The following is a 15,877-nucleotide window of genomic DNA, read 5'->3' on the forward strand; positions in this document are numbered from 1 at the left end:
TTTTCCTATGGAAACTGTGGTCCTAACCAACCGCCAGTAGGTAAGATATATATATATATATATATATATATATATATATATATATATATATAGACTTAGGAGTTAGTAATGTGCCTTTTCAAACATAATGAAGATAAATGTTTCACTGGTTGTACCTGCCTTCCATTGTAGCACCATGAAGCTTATGGGCGTATGAGTGCTATATAAAAACACTAACTCAAAAGAATAAATTTGCACGCTATGTTGTGTTGTATAATTGTGTTTGATACAATTCTGCGCCAGTTCCTGTTGTGTAATTTTTTCCCCAAGAGCCAGTCAGTAAATGCTCGCCTCTGGAAGGCTTTGTCAGATTGTCACTCTCACACCCTTCCATCCTTTGTGGGGCTGGGTGGCAGCAGCGGCCCATGCAGGTAAGGGCGGTGGGGCAGTGGGGCCGGGTTGGGATGGGGGATTCGACAGACGACCACGAAGGGAAATAAATAATTGATCTTCCCTCGTCTGTCGAAACCCCCCCCCCCCCAACCCGGCCCCACCGCTCTTGCCTGCACAGGCCGCTGCTGCTGGGTGGACCTTCGGCTTGGCATCCTCCCACAGCCTTTTGCCTTCAGCTAACAGACCAGATCCAACCCTCAGACTTGTGTTGTTGTGTGATGTGAGCCCCAGGTTTGGACATTTCCATCATGGGTGAACAGATTCATTTGAAACAAATAAATAAAAATAAAAAAATTATAGCCACCTTGATTTGTTTCAGTTTCTGCTTCTATGTGAAAGCTTAACCCAAAAATGACCAAAAAAGGAACAAGTTCATCTTTGGTACATAGCACATAAAGAACCATTGTCAGAGAATGAAAAGACTGCAGTATCTCATAATATGGTTTTAATGTAAGTAAGTGCCTGCTTCCTGGGTGCTGAATTAAAGATAGTCACAGTGCTTATAAATAGCCACATCTACACCCACCATGTGTCTATTAATGGTATTTCTTGGTGCTTTCCTGGAAGTGCTCTTTGTATGTGGGTCAGATAACAGTAGGGGCGAAAAGCCGAGGGCAGACGTGTGTGTCCAGAGCCTAGGGACATACCTACTGACACACGCAGATCTTAAGCACTACAACACTGCAAACATATAAATACACACAATGACTGGTGTTGTTTTGAAGATAATGAGGCTGATACATGCATGAAACAGGCATATAGAGAGAGGCACAAAACACACAATGACGCAAACCCACAGATACAAAATCACAGTTTAGTCGACTCGGATGCACAGAGACACCTACATTCAAGGCCACATAGATAAAAACACACACAGAAGCATGCACACAGACATGTGCAAACGCGCATACACATGTTCATATGCATACACGGAAACGCAAATACCCAGACATCACACATGCCAGAGAGACATACAGACATGTACACATGCACAGGTGCACGTACACAGTAACAACATGAAAACAGCTGCACAAATGTATAGATATACTGTGATACAAAGTGAGACATGTAAACCCACACAAGAGCAAACAGCCATGAGCACATATGAACACAAATGCACACATACAGAGGCAGACACATGCAGATACATATACTGCATGCCTTTGCCTGTATACACTGACCAATATGAAACATGCTGACATGAATGAATGAATGAATGAATGAATGAATGAATGAATGAGAAGGGTACTTGCAAAGCGCACTGTCACTCAAACACAGCATCCTGGCACTAGCTCCCACACCACTCCTCACATTTACGTTGCAAAATAAATCAGTGCTCGTACAAACACTGAACACATATGTACAAATACACAGACATACTTTGAGAGACACACATACGTGCATAAACACACAGACATGCAGGCACACAAGCACACACACACGGTGTCACCCTCCTGCAGTTACAGATGCACATAAATACACATAACAGATGTAGCGTCAATGTTGATCAGATCTGACATATTGATTTTTACTTTGTAGAAAGCAGACTTAGCTGTCGCCGGCCTCACGATCACAGCCGAGAGGGAGAAGGTTATTGACTTCACGAAACCATTCATGACCTTGGGCATCAGCATCCTCTACCGCGTTCACCTGGTAAGCTCAGTCAATGAATCCTATGGTGTTGGTCACTAGACGCTGTCTAGCATTCACATGAGAAGCCCCGGCAATGAATCCTAGAGCTGGGTTACTAGATCCTATATCACATTCACATGGTAAGCTCAGTCAATGAATCCTACGGTGTTGGTCACTAGACGCTGTCTCACATTCACATGATAAGCCCCGACTATGAATCCTAGAGCTGGGTTACTAGATCCTATATCACATTTACATGGTAAGCTCTGTCAATCAATTTTAAGGTCTAGGTCACTAGACCCTGTATCGCATGCACATGGTAAGCTCCGTCAATAAATCCTAGGGACGGGTCACTAGACCATGTATCGTATTCACATGGTAAGCTCCGTCAATGAATCCTAAAGTCTGAGTCACTAGACCTTGTATCACATTCACATGGTAAGGTCTATCATTCTAGTCTAGAATTTCAGCCTTTATATTCTCTTCCTCCTTCAAATTGTAAGATCAGCATTTATTCCAGAAATCTGAGTCAGTCGACACCGGACCAATCTTCTGCCCTACAGCTTAAGTCACTACGTCCCATACCACAGCAACATAGGAAGTTCATGAGCGTGTCTTAGAGTTTAAGTTGCTCATTAGGTGCACAGATCACATAGTAGATCCTGAGTCTATCCTAGGGCCTGGGTCACATCTTGCAACACGCCAAAATGTCGCCGATGGTGTGCAACATCAGACTTTACAAACAACGTAGTGACTTTAGGGAGAAGATGTGGGAAACTGGGTTCTCGTTGCAGTAGCCCCCTCCACTTTTTTGCCTGGTTTTTGGTGCAACATTGACAAGAGTGTGCTGGGTCCTTGCCAGCCAGGTTTCCAGTATCAGTTTTCTTTCCCCCAAACTGTATTGCAATTGGCACAACATCAGCAACCCCTGTAAGTCCCTAGTAACTGGTACCCCTGATACCCAGGGCATTACGACTGAAGAGGGTCCACTAGGCTGCAGCATCAATTGTGCCACTCTAGGGACCTCTTGCCAAGACCATTCAAACTCTCATTGCAGGCTGCATGTCCGGGTGCAGAGAAAAGTGAAGAGTTGACATGGTACACATCCCTGTGTGCCAAGCCCCCATACTCTGCATGAAGTATGGGTACACCATTACCAAGAAGACAGGGAAGGGGGGTCAGTACTGACTACAACCCATCTTAAACTAAGGGACACCACTCTTTGTAGGGGGCACTACAGCCAAAGGCCTATCAGTGCCAGACCTCACCCAAAGATTCTGAGGGTGGTGAACCTGCAGCTAGTGCAAGTACGCGTCAAAAGAAAAAGACATAGAGAAAGTGTAGGAAAGGGGGGGCAACTTTTAGCCAAAGGTCCAGTGTGCCAAGGAGGTCCACACCAGTAGGGGAGAACCCAAAAAATGGCACTGGTGCAACCCCACCTACCCCACAAGAAGGCCTGACTAGTCAGGCAACTGTTCAGCTGGAGTTGGTGGCTCCTCAGCTGAGAGAAAAGATGGAGGGATAAGGGTGTTTACTACAGGGGGTAGTGTTGCCCCCTCTAAAGCAGCAGACAAGCAACTGAGCCCTAAGAAACCTGCAGGTTCATTCCGTCACCTGTCATTGAAGCGCTAAAGGTGTGGTTTTTTGGCACTGACAGCTGTCAGTGGCCTCTGCTGGGTGTTAGCCTTTATGGCTGCACTGTTCTTGGCATGGTGGTCTGACCCCATGTCAAATAGTAAGTTAGGCCCTCTGACCCTGTTGGTCATGGTGGGGTTACTGAAGCTGTGGGCAACCTTTTGGGTAAGCTAGGGGTTGCCTGGCTAAGCTAGAATTAGCTGGGGAGTACACCTCTAATCCCAAACTAAAAAGATTGGGTGAGGGCACTAAAGGAATAGACAAAGGGCATTTTAAATTGGTTCTTGCGACTGTTGAGGAAGGCCTGCTCCCCAAAAGTACTTACCTGGACAGGAGGATGTAAGGCAGAGAAGGCCCTGCAATGATTTAGCCTGTTTCCCTACTCTTCCTCGCCTGGCAGATTAAGAAGACTCTCACAGGTTTGGCTGAGTCTCCTTGCCTGTGGACAGGGGGGGGGTGAGGGGGCTTGTGTGGGAAACTGGGTTCTTGTTGCCAGTACCCCTCCTACACTTTTACCCTGGTTTTTGATGCATCTTTGACTGTAGTGTGCTGTGTCCCTGCCAAACCAGGTTCCCAGTACCAGTGTTCTTTCCCCAAAATGGTATCACAATTGGCACACCTTAACCAACCCCTGTACATCCCTAGTAAATGGTGCTCCTGGTACCTAGGGCATTGGGACTGAAGAAGGTCCACTAGGGCTGCAGCACCAATTGTGCCCCCCTAGGGACCCTTCGCCAAGACCATGCACACTTCCATTGCAGGCTGCATGTCTGGGTGCAGAGAAAAGTGAAGAGTTTACATGGCATACATGTTCCCATACACTGCATGAGGTATAGGTAAGTCACCCCTACTGCAGGCCTTATAGCCCTAAGGCAGTGTGCAGTATATCCCATGTGTGGTCATATCTGCATTAGCAGATATGACCCTACAATATCAAGTCCATTCTTGGATATTGTGAGTGCACAAGGAAGCCATAGAGTCTGCATGCGCTGGATACTTGTCATTACGAGTTTACTAGCTCCATGATGGCTTCACTGTACCCTAAGATGGTTGAGACCACACATCTGGTCTTAATAAATCCTCACTGATGCCAGTGTTGGATTTATTTATAAATGCCCATGAGAGACAGCTTAGAGGGTCCCCTGAAAACCTACGAAGCACTGGTGTGGTCTCTGACTAGTCTTAGCCAGTCTGCTACCACCAGACATGTTTCTGACATCATAGGGTGAGGACGAGAGCTCTCAGAGGCCCAGAACAAAGCCTGCTATGGGCAGATGTGCTTCACATCTCCTCCAGGCCAGGATGGCCATCCTGAGTCGGAAGCTTCAAAGGCGATGCCGCCTTTGAAATGCAACCCAGAGATCTCCAGATAGTGGAGGATGCCAATCTCCTTTCCTACTCCACATTTGGTGGGAAAATTAGTTAGATGAGGAGGGGTGCCCACATTCAGTCAGCACCACTCCTAAGGTCGGGCTGGTGATGTGAGTACAACGTTTCCAATTCCCCCCATCTTGGGATGGCAGAATTTTGGTGGCATACCCAGCATGCTGTCTTAAGGTCTTGACAATCATGGTGTGCTGTCTCATCCTGCAACTGTGAAGCCTCCAAGAAACCCAGAGCCACTCAAGCCGTCTACAAATCACCAAAGAAGTCCCTTGGAGTGAAGTTATCATTCTCCTGCAGACTGCAGGTACAAAACTGCGAAATCCGGTTTGTCGACTTGCTGTTCGACTTGCGACTCCGATGCAGCATCCAAATCAAAAGAGGTACTTCAGCTCCAGAGAGTCAGATCTGTTCCCCCAGCAAGTGTTAAGACACCAGGACCTACTGGATCCATGCCAATACCCAGTGTACCGGACCCCCTGCAGCATACAGAGAGAAGAAGAGCCCATTTCGTACTCCAACTGCCAAGGGAATGAGCACCCATCTAGGGACATCGAGACCGCTGAGGCCTACTTTGTGATTGGCCCAGTTGTCTCAGAATCGCCTGTACAAGCTGCCTGTCCCTGACCGTGAGAACATCTTGACGCACACCGCCTGGCTGACGTATCTGCTTGGCACCGGGCCTGACCGGCCTTAACAACGATCCCGCTGTCCTCCCATGGTCCTGAGGCTCTTGCAACCTGCTCACTTGAGTGGGACTGCTTGGACTTACCTTTAAGTTTCTTTGTGCAGTGTGTTTTCAAGTGGTCCCCTTCTTCGTAGCGCACCAGCTACCAACAACCTAAGCACCCTACTCCTGGCCCAATCCGGGACACTCCCTAGAATCTGCTGGTAAAAATTGGGCCTGGCCTTGATACTTACTTAACCCCTTGCGCGCTGCACACATTCCCCCACCGTGCGGGCAAATTAATGAGTGGGCGGGGTTCGGACGGCCCCCGGCCGTCCTCCGCACACGCCAGTACCGTGACGTCGGATGGCCAGGGGCTGTCCGATGCATGCAAGGGGTTAAATTCCAAAGGTGAACCTTGAGATCCAACTATATGATTTTATATGCATTTTTCTAATGTCTCCCATTGATTACAATGGTGCATAATTCCACACAAAAGCAATTCATTTTCATACTTTAAAAGTTGCTATGTTAAAAAGTACTTACTGTAGATCAAATTTCTTGGTCTTATATAAAAATGTATATTATTTTTGCAAATTGGTCTCAGATTTATTCTCGATTGTGTGTCTCATTTATCGCCTCTGTGAGTCCAACAAATACTTCGCACTACCCTCTAATAAGCTGAACAGCTCACCCACACTATCACAAATAGTTTTAGTATTATCTACTTTTGCCTCACTGGACTTTGCACAGTCTACTTCGTTTAGTGCACCATATAGCGAGCCAGCCTCCTACAGAAAAGATCTGTCCGTTGCATGGTAGCGTAACTCAGTGAGTCTCGCTTGTTATGAGAGAACTTGGCTGGAGCAGAACTATGGAGATAAACAGGGTTTCTTTATCGAGGTTCCAGTCCTTTCTCAAAGGAAAAAGATCAAAATTACGAAGGAAAAAGAGATGTCATCATCACAACCTCAGAAAGTGACAGAAAGGTCCTCCTGCCAGGGGTCATAAAAATGAAGGAGAATTCCAAAGTGAAACATTTGGACTAGAAGGAGGATGCCAAAGCTATTCGAGTACCGGGTCCTTCTCAGTTCCCATGGGATCAGTATCAGCAGGTATCAGCCCTCTTGGAATTAGGAGATCCGCAGGAACACTGTGGGACCGAAATGTGTAGGTGAGCTTTGGGGTAAAACGAGGAATTATCAATTCCCCCATAATTATTTCTAAGGGACCCCACTGAGTCCCACTTGAAGTCCCCTGGAAACTCCACCCACCCCCCAGCCAGAGTAACAGATACAGCCACTATATATAACTTAGAGAGTCACCAGGAGGGATACAAAACACTGGGCCAGATGTCTCAAAGGATTTTACCCATTCTGAGTCTATGGAAAAATGTGTGCGTACATATGACCCACTGAGACGAAGCCCTAAAAGCAGAGAAAATAGCCAGATCCATAAAACATAGACAACCATACCACATTAAGGTACATTACTAAAGCAGAAAATGCTGGGGCAGAAGGAGGGAGAAGGGAAGAGAACGGAGAGAACACTGAATTATTTATTCCACACTTTGTTCAGCATTCACAACAGAAAATGATAGCGACAGATGATTGATGGAAGAAAACATGCAAGGGAAGAAGATGACAGCTCATATGCAGAGGAAACGACCCCGCTGGAGCTTGGGAAACCTGGGGTCATCGAGGCAATGGGGCCAGATGAGGTACATCCTCGGATAATAGCAGCCCACGCAGAGGTGGTGGCAGGGCAGATGGTGACATTGACGCTAAAGCTTCTGAAATAATGGAAGAAAGTCAATGTATTTCCAATCCTTGCGGTAGGAGCGGGAAAGGAGGATGGCGTGCAGAATCAAGGCGGCCTAGGCTCATTGACGGGCAGTGCTGAGAACTAACATACAGCCAGCAATATAAAGCAACACAAATTGTGGTCTGGGAGTTAGGGACTACGATTGACTACATCTAAATGCAATGTTGGACATTTATGGTGCCGTAAAAATGAGAAACTGGCTGAATGGAGGGGAGATCTTAAAACCACCCTCACGGAGTCCACTATTCGAATATCTTGTCAAATTACCTCATTGAAGCCAGAAAATGTGACAGGGAAATAGAATGAAGCAAGAATGACGTTTGCATTTGACAAAGTCATGGTCAGCTCCACAAAATGAAAGGGTGTGTTGTCTATTGTGCAGTTCACTGCTTTGTGGAGGCATCATCTGGGGTATTGTGTCTCTATCTTAGGGGCAATATCTCTGAGGGGAAATGGAAAGATTTCAGTCAGTCAGGAGTTCATTACCCAGGAACAGAATAATTTAAAAATTGTTGTATGAATATGTAAATATATTTATTAGTGTGTGCATACAAATTATTAATCCAGTTCTTTATGAAATTTGAATTGTTGCATAAATGAATCAATGACTTTACAATTTTGCTGTCATTTATATAGTGCAGGCCCTTTAATCATATGCTAATAATTTACTTATTAAGCTAGTAAGGGTCACAGACTGAAGGATTGTGTTTTGCTCCACATCGAAGACATCGGTATTGATGTGTTTCAAACCAACCTTAATATGGCAACGGCCTTCCTCAGGGGTACTTTGATGTTCCACCCAATAAAGATGAAACCCAAAGGGATCGTGCGGAACACAGTTTATCTTTCCTTTAAATGTTGGAAAGTGTTACAAAAAATACAAGGGGATCTGAGCTTATAAGGAGGGCTGCTGATTCTTCACATAGCTCTCCATTGTGAAATGTTTGAGCTAACCCATAATTTAGTGCAAACTCACAAACGTCCGACTCCTGGTCAGTGACAAACATGATCTGCCCCACTTATTCCCTCTCCATATACAAGGAAATGTAGAGCTGCAAATCAAGACTGGAAAGCATAATGAGGCGCATGTGAACGAAGAGGAAAGATTCTTTCCATGCATAATACTATATGTGCCTACATCTACACCTTGGAAGGAATGAACCTAAGTAGAGTCCATGAATTCAAACAGCTTTAGACAAAAACAAGGGCACAGTAGTCTTATGCAAGAAAGGCAATCCTGAAGACAATGCAGGGTTTGTTTCCTAAGAGTCTGCACAAATCCGGACTGTGGCACACAGGTTAGCTACTCATTTTAATTTGACATTTAGTTTGTCCCCAATGTTTCCGTCTCTAGGCCTACTCCCTGGCTTGCATCACCCATAACCATATCTGACAGCCTTAAAAGGCCCTGTCATTTCTCTCAATTTCACTTGTTGAGATGTATGTAATAAGTATGGATTTCTGACCCGCGGACTCTAATAGCGCTGGCTTCTTGCTCGGCGTCTGACCAGGTAGGTCTTTCAATCTCATTAATGGGTAATGTGGAGCCTGCGCGAAGCGGGGGAGACGCTCAACAGAAGATGAGGTGAGAAGAAGGTGGTTTCTCCTGGAGTGGGGGGGGGGCATGATGGCCAATGGACAAAGTGTGTACCATAGGCACGTGATCTCATGAGAAAAAGGCCCTCCTGTCTACAAAAACCCAGAAAAATGGGTGTCCTCTAGAAGCTAAAAGATATGGGGGGCCCCATCTGTGCACTATGAAAACATAAAAGGAGGAAGGACAGGGATCTCAGCAGTATTTTATGCAACCATGGACCCTAAGCAGTGTCGCATGCTATCCATGTAGATAAGTGCTTCAGTTTCCTCTCATAGGGGTAGTAAGTGCTATATAAATGTTACAATATAATCATTAGGAACACCGCTCCCTTCTGTAACATACGAGCGTAGGAAATGTGTGACTCCTTGGGGCTATGAGATTAATCGGGGGCAATCCTGGGGGTTTTGGGCGGAGAAGGAGGCCTTTATCCTACGGCTATAATTTCAGCACCGTGAAAGCCTACCAATGGTCGAAGTGTAAACAGAAACATATAAGAAATGCAGTGCTTAATTTGAGCCTGTGTTTTCCAGTGCTCGGCACAGCACTTAATTCTCAACACTGGCACTCCGGTACCTAAGACAGTCTTCCACATGGTGGTGCTGTCTGTCTAATTTTGAGATAAGCACAACAACAGATATTTAATAATTCAATATACATAAGTGATACTCAAAGTATGGCCCAGGTGCCGCATGTGGCCCTCCTGACCTTTACATGCGGCCCCCTGGTCAGCAGCAGCACTAGGCTGCTGGTTCTAGATTCAGCACGAACGTTGAGAAATATGTTAAATAAAGGGGAACACATTTATTTACAGCTTAACTATAGTTAAAGGAAGTAATAAAGGTGTAGTGCACCATTTAAACTTAGGAACTCTTCCAGTTTGTAAAGACATTGCAACTACAAAAATCTGATAGTGTCTTCAAAATTCAAAACATTTATTTCATTAACATGCAGAAGTGTTTCGTCTTAGTACATTAGAATATATCAGTCCATAGAGATTTTTTTTCTCTGTAAAGTGCTAGTTTGAAAAGATGAATTAAGAAATATTCATGCTTCCCCTCCACCCTGGCAACACTGCAAATAGTGAACTAAGAGGCAAGTCAGTTGTTATCTTTACCATCTGAGTGGCTAGGGTTTCTATTACACACGGATGACATTATAGTTTAGCAAATAAAATGCAAGAGAAGGTTTCATACAGTGCACATCCTGAAGTAGTGTATTTCAAGGTTCTCCTATATGTGATAATGGAGAAAAAGAAGGTAAAGTCAAATAAAATAATTGTCTAGGATCACACAATTTATTCAAGTGGGGAAGCCAGGCTTCACCCCATGTTTTCTTTCTTCATAGTGTGCATGTCAGCCTTTACAATACATGCTTTGCTTCCCCTATGCCCACCTTACACTCCCCCGCCCCCACCTACCATCAATGCAGCCCTCGATCACATGACAGGCACACTTTTTGGCCCCCTGGAAAATGTTTGTGAGGACCCATGTTATATATGAATAATACATGCTGCTCACGCCATTTTTTAGCTTTGCGTGGCCTAGAATAGTCTAAATTGTCACACTTGTAGGAGTGTGATGGCTAGTAGTTGTATTTGTTCTGCCATTGGCAGCACTGGCAGGGACCATGCATGCTGCAAGCTGCAGTAGCCTCCTGAAAAGGGCCCTGGCACTTACTTTTCTTTTTTTTTTCTTTTTACAAATTAAGCACTGAGAAATGTAATATTAAATGCAAAGGGAGTGGAACAGACTGGGGGCAGGAGTCTGTGTGCCAGACGTATGGTTGGAAAGAGTGACAAATTATGTGACAGTTTTAATGGCCTTTCATCTTCTAATAGCAACTGTAGGAAAGTGGCTCTATATATACTGTTCCCAAATAGGTACAGTGTGTATAGAGTCCACAGTCCCCAGAGGTTTGGAAGAGGCTAACGTTAGATATAACCTTACTCTCTAAAGTGGTAGCTTGGTCGAGCAGTAAGGCAGTATCAGAGGATAGTGTAAAGCATTTGTTGTACACACTCAGTCAACAAATGGTCTCACACACTCAAGAACTGAACTCTAGGCCAATGGTTTGTATATAAAAATATATGGTTGTTTTATTTTAGAACCAACAAGAGGTATCAAAATATACTTTCTCAGAAGGAGATGCTTTATTTAAATACTTTGCAAAAGACAATTGACTTGGAATGCAATAGTTACAGTTTGTTGCAATAGGCAACACAATTTCAAACACAATAATAATAATTGAGCTCAATGGGAATTTTAAGTTATATGCAATTGATTACTTTCAGGATTACTTTTATAACTCCAAGACTGGATCCTAGATTCAGTCCTGGGACAGTTCTTGGAAACAAGTGAGTAAATACTTTTTAGTTACTGTTGTGATTTTTAAGCAATATTTTGCTATTTTAAAAGTTGACACTTAGAAACTTTTTCTGACCAAATTACCAATGTTATCCTATGGAAGGAAATTCACTTAGCAGGTAAGTGGGGTTATGGTTACTTTTCTAGGTCAGTGTTGGATCCTGGATCCAGCACTAGTGTACCACCTGTAAGCAGTTGAGAAACTGCGTTTAAGTTATACAGGCGTTTTTTAAGGAATATTTAGAAGTTTGCAAAATTGACAGTTACGGGTAAAGTACGTTCTCGTTACTTTTGTAATCCAGTGCTGGGCTCCTAGGCTCAGTACTGGGACATCTATCTAAAACAGGTAAGTAATTAAGTTTTCACAGTTGGTACGATTTTTAAAGAATATTTGTAGTTTGCAAAAATCGACACAAGAAATTTCACAGAAAAACAGTCAATGGTTTCCTATGGAAGAAAATTGAGTTAGTGGTAAGTAGAGTTGGGAGTACTTTTCAGGGTCAGTGCTGGGCACCAGGATCCCTCACTGGGATCTCTCTTAATAGCAGATAAGTATTTCCATTTTCGTTACTCGGTTGATTTTACGGGAATAATTTAAAAGTTTAGAAACTCCACACTTAGAAGAAATTTCAGAAGAAACCAGTCAATGTTACCCCATGGAAGAAAAGTGAGTTATTGGCTTTTGGGTAAGTACTCGACTGGCAGAGTTAAGGTTCTGGGCACAGACTCAGGGGTCTCCCAGGATCAGGTAAGTATAGTTGTTACGCCCTCAGCGGCACAGGGGCAGCCGGGTGCAGAGTGAGTTAGACCCAATGTTATCCTACGGGAGGCAGGGGGGCCTTGGTTGGTGGCTGCTGACTAGCAGGCCACGCGGCTGTGGGAGCTGGGCTCCTGGTCACTTGCTCAGGGCAAATGGGGAAGTAGGTAGGAGTAGAAGTTGCACTGCCAGGGCCACTCGGGCAGCTGCGTGCAGGGTGCTTTTGAGCCTTCGGGCGCTCAATGGATTGCAATGGGAAAGCTCAAGGACGAACAAAGGCTGCAAGCTCGGGGACGAAGATTCTTCAGGTGTGCCCACCACTTCGAGAGGTAAGTTGGGTAGTTGGAGGATAGGTAGGTACCCAGGAGTCGGGCACAGGGGGCCGCAGGGCTCTGGGTGCAGGGGTGCCTTTTGGTGTCGGGAAATCTTACCCTCTGTTGATCGCGGTTGGGGGGGTCCCTGGTTCTGAGGCTGCAGGCGTCGTCTGGAGCGTCGAGGTGGGTCCTTGGGTGCCGGATTCGGGGTCACAGTCGCTGGGGGGACATCCTCGGGGTCTTTGTCCACTCCAGCACAGGCCAGCCTTGGCCGGTGCAGAGTGTGCAGGGTTCGCGGTTCCTGGCTGATGCCAGGGGTTAGGTACTTGCTTTGAGCAGAGCCACTGCTCGTGGGAGTCCCAGATGCTCAGTCACAAGGTAGCCAGGTCCTCCAGGGTTTGTGAGGTTGCTGGCCACACGAGGTGCCGGGATTTAGCAGGAGCAGGTTCGAGGGTTGACAGGCCGGTAGGGCTTGGGCCAAAGCAGTTGGTGTCTTCCTCTTCTTAGCAGATGCACAGCAGGACTTCTTTCTTCTTGATCTTCTTTGCTGTTTTGGAATCTGGAATCTAAGGAAGGAAGGTTCAGGGTGCCCCTAAATACTAAATTTAGGGGCGTTACAGGTAGGTAAAGGGCAGGGACCACTGGGTCCCTGCCCTGGGGTGGGTACACCCCCTATCCTGCCACTCTCCCATGGGAGGGGGGCAGTGGCCTAGTCCTGATTGGGCAGGGCTCCCCATCTTCAAGATGGCGAGAGCCCGGGGACGTGCTTCACCTCGCCTCCCCCACCTGAGGGGTGAGGTTGGCAGAGTCTGGCACACCCCCTGTCCTTCCTTGGGGTTTCCGGCCAGTCTTCAGCCAGAGTGGGGGTTGAGAACCGGTAGGGGCCAGTTGCTGGGTACAGCAAGTGACCTGGAGAAGCTCACAAAGGCGGCATGCCTTTGAAGCTTCCCCCTGCCCATCCTGGGGGAGGAGACCTAGCACCTATCCCAGGATGTGCATTGTTGCAGGCCCAGGAGAGCGGATGGCTCTCTACCCAGGGGTCCAGCAACATGTCTGCTGTGTGGCAGCCTACACAGCCCCTCAGACCAGACGTGGATTGTAGGTTAGTTTCAGGGGGCATCTCTAGGATGCCCTCTGTCGTGCATTGTACATTAAATCCTGCACTGGCATCAGTGCGGGTTTAATGTGCTGAGGAGTTTGATACCAAACTCCTCAGTCTTCAGTGAAGCCATCATGGTGCTGTGGAGTTCGTGTTGACGATCTCCCAGCACCATATACTCTTAAATGGCAGACCGGCACTTACAGTGCCCAGGAATGGACCTGGGTAGTGTAGGGGCACAGGGTTCATGCTCCTGTGCCCACACCACTGGCATAGGGCACCCAGCTAGAGGGGTGGCTGATGTATGCCAGGGCAGTGTTTGTTGTGGGCATGGCACACAGGGATGTGTGCCATGTCCACTCTCTGTTTTGTCTTGTACCCAGGCACTCAGCCTGCAAGGGCAGTGTGTTTGTGTTAGGGTACAGGGCCTCTAAGGGTGGCTCAATAAGTGCTGCAGCCCTTAGAGGCCTTCCCTGGTCACAAGGCCCTGGGTACCTAGGGTACAATTTACCAGGGGCTGACATGTGGCCAGGGTTTGCCATTTTGAGTTTTAGGTTTTTAGGGAAGGAACATAGGCCCGTGCACCTGTTTGGCAGGAGTCCAGGGCACACTCAGTCAAAGTACATTCAGCAATTCAGCAAAAAGTGGGGGCATACCATGCAAGAAAGATGGCACTTTCTCACAGCTACATATAAAATATAAAGACCAAGTGCACATATTACTGACAGTTGAAAAACATTGGATTTGATATCTAGAAGATAGATTGTTGATGTTTAAGCTCCTTCGCAAAACTTGGGGCGCTTAAAAATCCACACTTTGAATGTCACCGTGTTGCTGGGAGTGAGCTATCAAGAAGTCCACACCTGAGTGATTACAACGCAATGCTCCCAGAGGCGTCGTCTAGTGCTCCCTGCGGCAGTACACCTTGTGCACCAAAGCAGCTCATCTTCCTGTGCTGCGGTGATGTACTCCCTAGTCTCCTCTCCTGCTGTGCATAGTTATGTGTGCACTGATGCCTGTATGTTTGTTGGCCTGTATGCTCGACTGACTGTGCGTTTGTTGGACTTATAGAACATGTTTTACTCTGTGGCATAGCTAGACCTTTAGCTACCCGTGGTGTCCCCTGCATTTGCCGCCCCACAGCGGACATGTGAAAAAGCGGGGTGGGGTGAGGAGTGCTGGCGATACCTACGGCGGCCACCCCTGCGACGGCCTCAGGTAAAAGCGAGGTGTCGGGGGTGGCCGCCGCCCTCAAAACTCATGCCGCTCAGGGCAGACCACCCACCCCTTACTACACCACTGGTTTTACTGTGTGCATTTTCTATGCCAAAGTGTCCAGGGCAGGTCCAGGAGTGCTTGTTCCATGCCAGATTTTCAAAATAACTACTATGTAAATCAATTCTGTCTGGCCTCATTGTGTGTAAGTGTAATACTTATGGGTACCCTGAACATCTGACATGGATCTGATCGTCCTAGACCTACGTTCTAAACCCATGTCCGTATCCATGTTTTCCCATATTATGGCTTGTCAATGAGTTCTGCATTGTTAAATGTTCATCTTTACCTATTACTTGTCTCGTTTTAGTAAACACTATAAAATCATGATTCCAGTTCCTTTAAAAACAGCTAAAAAAAATTAAAGAAGTGTTGCTTGTTCTCCTTGGTTTCCAATTCTCAATCCTTTCCATCAAGTCCATATTCATTAAATTAGGACTTACTATTCTTCATAAATTTAATGTATATCCATTTTTTATTTGAAAACTAAAATTGGCGGGTTTTTTTTTAACTTGTCCATGTATTTTTAGTGTATTACCTATGAAATTACACTACGTCCCTTAACTCTGAGGGTGGGTTGAATGCAGACTTGTCTCCTCTTTAGATCCACAGCACACAAAATAGCTTTTCAGACTCTCCAGGAGCTGCCAGGGCAGTGGTGTAGCTAGAGCTATGGCCACCCGTGGCAGCCCCTGCATTTGGTGCCCTGCTGCCGTGTGTAAGAGCAGGGGGGGCTGGGAGGGTAGAGTGATGGCGATTTCGGCGACAGCTGCAGATAAGGGGGGAGGCCGCAGCCCCCAAAACTCATGCCGCCTGGGGCAAACCGCCCTCCTCTTGCTACGCCGCCGTTTAAAAATCTGCTTAAATCTATATAATTCTGTGAAAGGTCAAATCGTTTA

At 46.2% G+C, this 15,877-nt stretch overlaps 1 protein-coding gene across 1 annotated transcript in view; it reads left to right on the forward strand.

The window, feature by feature from the left end:
* Nucleotides 1-15,877, forward strand: part of GRIK4 (glutamate ionotropic receptor kainate type subunit 4) — a 1,510,174-nt gene that overhangs the window by 1,412,266 nt on the left and 82,031 nt on the right. Inside the window, exon 13 of the mRNA XM_085645965.1 lies at nt 1,972-2,085. Within this exon, the coding sequence (XP_085502091.1) occupies nt 1,972-2,085 (114 nt within the window). The remainder of the gene's footprint in view (nt 1-1,971; nt 2,086-15,877) is intronic.

The sequence above is a fragment of the Triturus cristatus genome, chromosome 3_1 (assembly GCF_964204655.1).
Source record: "Triturus cristatus chromosome 3_1, aTriCri1.1, whole genome shotgun sequence".
NCBI classification, from domain to species: Eukaryota; Metazoa; Chordata; class Amphibia; order Caudata; family Salamandridae; genus Triturus; species Triturus cristatus.